Source organism: Crocuta crocuta, unplaced genomic scaffold (assembly GCF_008692635.1).
Source record: "Crocuta crocuta isolate KB4526 unplaced genomic scaffold, BGI_CrCroc_1.0 scaffold114, whole genome shotgun sequence".
NCBI lineage: Eukaryota > Metazoa > Chordata > Mammalia > Carnivora > Hyaenidae > Crocuta > Crocuta crocuta.
In genome coordinates, this window is record NW_027530000.1 from 750,234 (window position 1) to 760,195 (window position 9,962).

The window sequence follows — 9,962 nt, forward strand, 5'->3', positions numbered from 1 at the left end:
GCCCGCCTCTTGTGTTTTATTTCCTCCTTTACTGCCAAGATGACCCCTCTGTTTGACACATCATACAGAACACCGTGACACCTGGACACGCTACCCACTAGTCCCACCCGGAGAGCGACCTCCGTGGCAGACACGCCTGCTCCGCAGTGTGGGGTGACGTTCACGGGAATTACACCTCAAGGAAAAGGCTTTATGTCCCCCAGTGAGCGCTTCCCAGGACTGGTATTTTGAAGGCAGCTGTAACTGGCGTCAACACAGACGCACGTGGCATACAGCACACTGCCGCTCAGCTCCGTGTTGCTTCGCATTGTGCCAGCAAGTACCTTCCCACTCTCTCAATGCCTCTTTCTGGATCCATCTTCCTGACATTGTGAAAGAAGCCCGCTTTCTCTCGAGGTGGGGTCTTCCAGAGCCTGCGGAAATCTTCTGCCTGAGGAGAAAATGGATGGAGCTGTGTGCACCCAAGTCACAGGGGAACGTACAGAACCACCGGCGTTCCAGAACCGGCCAAGAGCCTCCCAGCGTCCTTCCCCCTCCTCCTCACACCCCCAGGGCGACGTGCCCTCCGGTCTGGTCCCCGGGACAGGCCTCAGGGCCACGCTCGCACAGCGGCATGATGGGACCCTGGCAAGGCTCCGTGGGGCGCAGCCCTGCTCCCTTCCAGGGGCCCCGGCTGGGCTGGGAGCCAGAGCTGACCGCCGGGACCCCCAGGCCGACACTGCCAAGCTGCCACGCTCAGCCTCGAGGAACCTGCCCATCACACAAGAGGAAATGCATGCTCGTGTTTTTAGGTCACGCTTAAGTCTTATTTAACACAAATGAATCTAATCCTAATAACACCTGTTTTTGGAGACACTTCTGTAACTGAACTATTTAAAATTATTATTATTTTAATGTTTTATTTATTTCTGAGAGAGAGAGAGAGAGAGAGAGAGAGAGAGAGAGACAGCGTGAGCAGAGGAGGGTCAGAGAGGGAGACACAGAATCAGAAACAGGCTCCAGGTTCTGAGCTGTCAGCACAGAGCCCGACGCAGGGCTCAAACCCCCGAACCATGAGATCATGACCTGAGCCGAAGTCAGATGTTTAACCAACTGAGCCACCCAGATGCCCCTAAAATTATTTTTGGCATGCCTGGGTGGCTCAATTAAGTGTCCAACTCTTGATTTTAGCTCAGGTCATGATCTCAGAGTTACTGGGTTTGAGCCCCACGTCGGGCTCTGCACTGACAATGTAGAGTCTACTTAGGATTGTCTCTCCCTCTCTCTCTCTTCTTCCCCTCCTTACATGCATTTTCTCTCAAAATAAATAAACTTCAAAAAATAAGTAAAATTATCTTTTTTTTTACATTTTGTTAAGACAGTAGGTCTCATGTCAAGTGTTTTTTGTTTTTTTTTCCAGATTTGGTATTTTTTAAGTAGGGGCACCTCGGTGGTTCAGTCTGTTACGGGTCTGACTTTGGCTCAGGTCATGATCTCGTAGTTTGTGGGTTCAAGCCCTGCATGAGGCTCTATGCTGATAGCTAAGAATCTGGAACTGCTTCAGATTCTGTGTCTCCCTTTCTCTCTGCCCCTCCCCCACTCACACTGTCTCTCTCTCTCTCTCTCTCTCTCTCAAAAATAAACAACAAAAAAGATTTTATATTTAAGTAACCTCCACACTCAATGTTGCCAGTGTTGGGCTTGAACTCACAACCCCAAGATCAAGAGTTGCACGCTCCATCCATCAAGCGAGCCAGGTGCCCCTTTATTTAAAAAAAAATTTTTTTTAAGTTTATTTATTTATTTTGAAAAAGAACAAGCAAGGGAGGAGCAGAGAGAGAGGAAGAGAGACAGAATCCCAAGCTGGCTCTGCACTGTTAATGCAGAGCCCAATGTGGGTCTTGAACTCACGACCCTGACATCAAGACCTAAGCTGAGATCAAGAGGTAGATGCTCCACTGACCAACCCAGCCAGGTGCCCCTTTAAAATTATTTTTAACAAGAGGAAAAGATGACACACAGTGTATGAAATACCTCAGCCCAGAAGGTGAACTACACAGTTTGCAAATGGAGGTTTCCTAGTGACAACACAAATCCAGGAATATGAGAACGGACAGCCCGGCTAGACCAGCAGGTACTGACACGGACGGGGCACCAGGTGACGATGGTGCGGAGGCGGCTGAGCCCAGGTAAACTTCGCTTCTCTCACGCACGGACTCACCTCCACATCCGCTCTGGCTAGCGGGTGAGGAACAGGGCTAAGACGCTCTTGTTTCTCCACCAGATGTCCTCAAACCTGGTCACCAACTCACTAGGACTCCATGAGTCCTGGTCTCAAGACCAGACACAAAGCAAGAGCTGGAACACTTGGCATGTCTGGTGGGGATGGCCAGGAACTGGTTCCAGAAGCTTCCACAGTAGCTCACCTTGGATGGGCTTAGGGGCCCTGCAAAGGCTCGCAGGGTCAGAACAGGGTCTCTGGGGCCGCCTCCACCATGGCCGACGTGACAGGTCTCGGTCATCTGGTCTGAAGACCACAACTCCCCGATCACTGGAGACGACGTGTCCTCAGCTCTCAGAAGTGGCACATAGTAGTGGCCTGGGAGGAGGAGACACAGGCTAAAGGCATCTGCTTGGGCAGATTCTCACCTCAGTGCTGTCTGGCAGCTGGTCAACAGCCTGAGAAACACCACGGCTCTGTCAGCCATTCAGTGATTAAAAAGGCTGCAAAGGCTCTGGCGCCAGAGGACCTGGGGCAGAGGCCAGTTTTTGCCAGAGACTCAGTCAGCCACACAATCTTCCTCTGCCGGGAAAATAAGGGGACGGAAGGAAGGGCAGCAGCAGACATGTCCTCACTCCCAGGTACTATAAAGACCGGGCCTGTGTGAACAACGGTAGCATAGTGGGAGCCCAAGGTTTGTTAAAAAGAGAAAGTTAGATTCTCACTTTTTTTTTTTTTTAACCTGCTGAGCCACCCAGGTGCCACTATTAACTTTTTTTAAATAAAAAAAAATTTTTTAAGTTTATTTATTTTTGAGAGAGACAGAACGTGAGCGGGGAAGGGGTGGAGAGAGAGGGGGAGACCCAGAATCTGAAGCAGCTCCAGGCTCTGAGCTGTCAGCACAGAGCCTGTTGTGGGGCTTGAACCCATGGACTACAAGACCATGACCTGAAGTAAGTTGGAGGCTCAACCAACTGAGCTGCCCAGGTGCCCTTACCATACAGTCTTCTATCACTGAACACACACCTCTGAACAGACCTGGCATCACCCGGCACTCTCATGTGAAATGTGGAAAGAACAATGGTGGAGTGTGATGATGTCACCTGGGATGGCATAGCAGGAAAGGGTCCAGATGCCACATGCAGATGGATAGCTGAGGCTGTCGTGTGCCAATAACACTTCATCTACAAAGGAGGTGGTAGGCCAGGCAGGCATCTGCTGACCTTTGCTTTAAACGGATGTAACAGAAACTAAGAGAGAAGGAAAGACAGCACGCAGGGCTGCCAGACTTCTAGCAGAAGACGCAAGGAAAGGCACCTGTGCTGCCACCTTTGGAACATACCGGAAAGAGCCTAGCAACAAACCCTTTCTGAAACCAGCCATCTTCACGCTTCTAAAGCTTTTGACCACAAAACACAGGCCCAGAAGGCGGAGAGGAGCCCCCAAAGCCCTGATCAGGAAGGGCTACCCCCATGCCTCATAGCAATTCAACCCAGAATGCTGAGCCCAGGGCCGGGGCGTGGGGGCTGCAGGAGGTGACTGCCCAGGGAGCCAGGCGAGGACAGTCCGGCTCTACGGGAGCAGCAGGGCCGGGTGCAGTGGGCGGCACAGGAAAGGGCGGAAGGGGTGCCCGTGACAAACCAACTGGCCGCCCGACCCACGTGCTCCAGGAAGGGCCCTTCCCACTCTCTCCTCTGCCAACTTGCAGGCCTTTCCCAGGGAGCAGGGACCCGAGACGGACAGAGACTACGGGGTGATGCCATGAGCAACAAGATCGCAGTGAGCTGGGGGTTCAGGAAGCAGAAGACCACCCTCAGGCAGTCACCCTGAGAGGCCATCCGCTCCCCACGATGCCAGGCCAGGCCCCCCTTACCCTGTAAGTGCTCTCTGATCCGCTCCTTCAGCTCCACAGACTTATTTTTGCTTCTTTCACAAATGACCTGTTTTAAAAAGACACAGCATGTGAACAATCTAAATCTTAATTTGTCACAACATCTTATCATTAAAATGATTTTATAAAAGCAAGTCTTAAGATTAACAGAACAAAGATAGTGTCCTAATGGTGAATATTTCATAAAACCCACAACCAAAAACACATGTTGAACAGTATAATCTTTCTCCCAAAATGTTCTATAAATAAGCTGCATGGGTCAGGACAAGAAAAACAAACCCTGTGGGTGAATTATATTTTCTTTCTTCTTGCTACCCTACACTTCTAGTTTTCCGCAAGGAAAGGCATGTTCAGTCAGGGCAAAGAGGCACACACGCTTATAAGTTTGAGCTCTATGGGCTCCAGCGCCTGGGGCCTGTTGGTTGCTCTTGTTTGGATGGGTTAAAACAGAGTTCCTATTTAGCACGGAACTTAGTGTTTTATTCTTGCTACTCCAGGAATCAACTTTCTTCCTTAGAGAATTGTAGGATGTTCCAAGAACATTTTTGGTGGAAATGATAAAAAACCACAATAACCTTCAAATAAGGAAGGAACCACAAAAATACCATCTCCTGCCAGCTTGCGAGAAAAACAAACTAAACTATACCCTGGAAGTACTGCAACTATTTTTTAAAACACGTAACTGACTGGGAGGAAAGGCAAATGCTTTTAAGGATACGAGTTACTGGGGCGCCTGGGGGCTCAGTCAGTGAAGCGTCCGACTTTGGCTCAGGTCATCACCTCAGTTCGTGGGTTCAAGCCCCACGTCAGGCTCTGTGCTGACAGCTCAGCTCTGCCCCTCCCCTGCTCGTGCTGTCTGTCTTTCTCAAAAATAAATAAGCCTTAAAAATTTTTTCTTTTAACTTAAAAAGAATACCAGTTACTAAAGACCATCTTATGTTGAAAAAACATACATACCTGTGCACACAAACAGTTGAGTCAGACACACACATGAAAAATAATAGCAATTTCTGAGTTACAGAATGATAAATTTTATTTTTTTTATGTGTATTCTAGTTTCTATAGAAAATGGGCACTATCTTTGTAACCACAGCAACTAGCCAGGTGGCATCTGCTACCAGATTAAGATCCTTACAGATTCATTTCAAAGGGCTGGCTGACCCAAGTCGGCTCACCAACAGCTCTGATACACTGTACAAATCACCCACTTTCAGTATGTCAGGTCCACCTCCCTCCCCACCTCAACTCTGCCCTCTCTAAGGCACACTTTGCTCAACTGCCAATATCAATCATAACAAGGCTTGTATAGGTTAGTTGAGAATATCTGGGAGGGGCTTAGGACAGCACCTTGTACACAATGAACTAAACACATGTCAGCTACTTTTAGTACCATCACCCTCATCACCACCATCACCAACCTCACCCCCATCACTACCACCATCATCATCACCATCTCCATCACCATCACCCCGCTCCATCGTCACCATGATCCCCACCCCCTCCTCCTCTCCATCACCATCACCCCGCTCCATCATCACCATCATCCCCCGCCCCTCCTCCTCATCCCCCCCATCTCCATCACCCTCCCCCCCCCCACCACCACCACCATCATCACCATCTCCATCGCCATCCCCCCGCTCCATCGTCAGCATGATCCCCATCTCCCGGCTCACCACCACCATCTCCATCCCCATCATCCCCCTCCCCCTCCTCCTCTCCATCACCATCACCCTGCTCCATCGTCACCACCATCCCCATCACCATCACCCTGCTCCATCGTCACCACCATCCCCATCACCATCACCCTGCTCCATCGTCACCACCATCCCCATCACCATCACCCTGCTCCATCGTCACCACCATCCCCATCACCATCACCCTGCTCCATCGTCACCACCATCCCCATCACCATCACCCTGCTCCATCGTCACCACCATCCCCATCACCATCACCCTGCTCCATCGTCACCACCATCCCCATCACCATCACCCTGCTCCATCGTCACCACCATCCCCATCACCATCACCCTGCTCCATCGTCACCACCATCCCCATCACCATCACCCTGCTCCATCGTCACCACCATCCCCATCACCATCACCCTGCTCCATCGTCACCACCATCCCCATCACCATCACCCTGCTCCATCGTCACCACCATCCCCATCACCATCACCCTGCTCCATCGTCACCACCATCCCCATCACCATCACCCTGCTCCATCGTCACCACCATCCCCATCACCATCACCCTGCTCCATCGTCACCACCATCCCCATCACCATCACCCTGCTCCATCGTCACCACCATCCCCATCACCATCACCCTGCTCCATCGTCACCACCATCCCCATCACCATCACCCTGCTCCATCGTCACCACCATCCCCATCACCATCACCCTGCTCCATCGTCACCACCATCCCCATCACCATCACCCTGCTCCATCGTCACCACCATCCCCATCACCATCACCCTGCTCCATCGTCACCACCATCCCCATCACCATCACCCTGCTCCATCGTCACCACCATCCCCATCACCATCACCCTGCTCCATCGTCACCACCATCCCCATCACCATCACCCTGCTCCATCGTCACCACCATCCCCATCACCATCACCCTGCTCCATCGTCACCACCATCCCCATCACCATCACCCTGCTCCATCGTCACCACCATCCCCATCACCATCACCCTGCTCCATCGTCACCACCATCCCCATCACCATCACCCTGCTCCATCGTCACCACCATCCCCATCACCATCACCCTGCTCCATCGTCACCACCATCCCCATCACCATCACCCTGCTCCATCGTCACCACCATCCCCATCACCATCACCCTGCTCCATCGTCACCACCATCCCCATCACCATCACCCTGCTCCATCGTCACCACCATCCCCATCACCATCACCCTGCTCCATCGTCACCACCATCCCCATCACCATCACCCTGCTCCATCGTCACCACCATCCCCATCACCATCACCCTGCTCCATCGTCACCACCATCCCCATCACCATCACCCTGCTCCATCGTCACCACCATCCCCATCACCATCACCCTGCTCCATCGTCACCACCATCCCCATCACCATCACCCTGCTCCATCGTCACCACCATCCCCATCACCATCACCCTGCTCCATCGTCACCACCATCCCCATCACCATCACCCTGCTCCATCGTCACCACCATCCCCATCACCATCACCCTGCTCCATCGTCACCACCATCCCCATCACCATCACCCTGCTCCATCGTCACCACCATCCCCATCACCATCACCCTGCTCCATCGTCACCACCATCCCCATCACCATCACCCTGCTCCATCGTCACCACCATCCCCATCACCATCACCCTGCTCCATCGTCACCACCATCCCCATCACCATCACCCTGCTCCATCGTCACCACCATCCCCATCACCATCACCCTGCTCCATCGTCACCACCATCCCCATCACCATCACCCTGCTCCATCGTCACCACCATCCCCATCACCATCACCCTGCTCCATCGTCACCACCATCCCCATCACCATCACCCTGCTCCATCGTCACCACCATCCCCATCACCATCACCCTGCTCCATCGTCACCACCATCCCCATCACCATCACCCTGCTCCATCGTCACCACCATCCCCATCACCATCACCCTGCTCCATCGTCACCACCATCCCCATCACCATCACCCTGCTCCATCGTCACCACCATCCCCATCACCATCACCCTGCTCCATCGTCACCACCATCCCCATCACCATCACCCTGCTCCATCGTCACCACCATCCCCATCACCATCACCCTGCTCCATCGTCACCACCATCCCCATCACCATCACCCTGCTCCATCGTCACCACCATCCCCATCACCATCACCCTGCTCCATCGTCACCACCATCCCCATCACCATCACCCTGCTCCATCGTCACCATCATCCCCCTCCATCGTCACCATCATCCCCACCCCCTCCTCCTCATCACCACCATCTCCATCAGCAGCAGCATCACCATCATCACACTGTCACCATCATCACCACCATCAGCAACATCATCACCTCTGTTCTCCAGTTCCCTGGCCAACTGAAGTGTGTACGCACAGAGGAAACTTGATAAAAAGCCAAGAGCTATGCATGTTACTCAGTAATCATGGTTCTAAGATGTGCCCATGAGGCAAACACGTTCACACAGTTACTGTGACTTCAAGCAGCTATGACTGAAACTATAATCTTGTGTATTTTCATGTCTAACACTATATAGTAACAGCAATTTAATACATACTTACAGGGGCACCTGGGTGGCTCGGTCGGTTAAGTGTCCAACTCTTGGTTTCAGCTCAGGTCACGGTCTCACAGTTTGTGAGACGAGCCCCACGTCGGGCTCTGGAGGTAGTGTGGAACCTGCTTGGGATTCTCTCACTCTCTGACCCTCCCCTACTCGTGAGCACACGTACACACACACACACACACACACACACACACTCAAAAATGTAAATAAACTTAAAACAAAAAAAGATACTTACATCTTCAGGAGTTTTATTATATTTATTCCTTGGGTTTTTTACAATCAAAGGGTGTGAAGAAAGCACGTTGACCACATCTGCATTCCCAAACTTACAAGCAAAATGCAACGGTGTGTCATAGCCCTGAGAGAGGTGCAGAGGAAGAATATTTATGTTTCTTTGCTCATAAGGTTGCTTTACGATAAAAATAGATATTTAGCAGAACAAACAAAAAAGCTCAAAAATAAAAGACTATAGAAAGACATTGTTTTTATAACTGGGAAATAATTGGCGTGTTAGCACTTACCCTCACTTTAAACCAGGGCTGGAGGCCAGCCCAGCACCCCAGTTACAGGTACCCAGGCCCAAGGGAAGCCTACCAGTGAGCTGGGGCATAATACCTGCTCAATAAACTGCAGTCTTAACAATTCAGGGCCCAGTACAAAGTCATATGATCAATGCTCAAAAGGTGAAGTACAGAGATGGACACAAAACTCAGAATAAAATAAAGTCTGTGAACTTGGTCTGCACCCAAATCTCTCTCACAGCTAATATCACACACAGTAAATGAGACTCTCCACTCCTGACCTCAGGACACTACTCAGTGCTACCCAGATACCCTCCACTGAAGCCTACAGATCAGCGAGCCTTCAGGAAACAGCGTGCCTGACCCCAAACGCTGTGGAGCCCGCCTCGTCCAGGCATCCTCACTTGGATGGCCACGGGCTCAAATGCAGCACATCCGAAACAGAACCCACCCCCCGCCAACCAGGGCCAGGAGCTCTGTCCCGGGGTCGCCTGTGGTTACCAAGGATAGCACGTCTCAGCTCTCAAGTCCCCTCCCTCCACGTGCCGGCCTCCCCTCAGCCTCAAGAGCAGGCTCCTGAGACTCCTCGTGGGCCTTGCCGCTTGCATTCACACGGCCACCTTGTGCGCCCCCAGAGGTGACCCAAGTAATCCTGTGGGAACAAATATCCTCCAGGCAGCACCCACCCCCTGCTCCACACCTCTAGGACCACCGCATTATGCCGCACAACTTCCCACACGGACCTGGAGAGGTCTGGGTGTCTGCCCGCAGCGGCGCTGACCATGCCCTGCCCTGTCGTCCCGGCTGGCGAGCTGCCTCACCGAGGGCCAGCCACCCTGCTCTACTCGGGTCTGCGGCCACAGGGACACAGAAAGAACAAGCGGGTTTGTGCTCCGGTACAGCTTCAGTTACCAAAACAGGCTTGCCTTTCCCAGATGTGCTGCATTCTCTGCATTAGGACTGTCTGGATTCGTGCTGCCCCGGAGACTGGCCCTGTGGCCTGAGATCCGTTCACGGTCTGACCTCCCGTGCTGGGCCTGCAGGGGCAGGGGCACACGGGTCGCCGC

The 9,962-nt window shown here is 52.3% G+C and overlaps 1 protein-coding gene across 1 annotated transcript in view; it reads right to left on the bottom strand.

The window, feature by feature from the left end:
* ANKLE2 (ankyrin repeat and LEM domain containing 2) overlaps positions 1–9,962 on the bottom strand; it is a 25,129-nt gene that overhangs the window by 3,311 nt on the left and 11,856 nt on the right. The window contains exons 6-9 of the mRNA XM_077763574.1: positions 8,610–8,732; positions 4,074–4,140; positions 2,406–2,578; positions 324–430 (exon numbers count right to left, since the gene is read on the bottom strand). Coding sequence (XP_077619700.1) covers positions 324–430; positions 2,406–2,578; positions 4,074–4,140; positions 8,610–8,732 — 470 coding nt within the window. The remainder of the gene's footprint in view (positions 1–323; positions 431–2,405; positions 2,579–4,073; positions 4,141–8,609; positions 8,733–9,962) is intronic.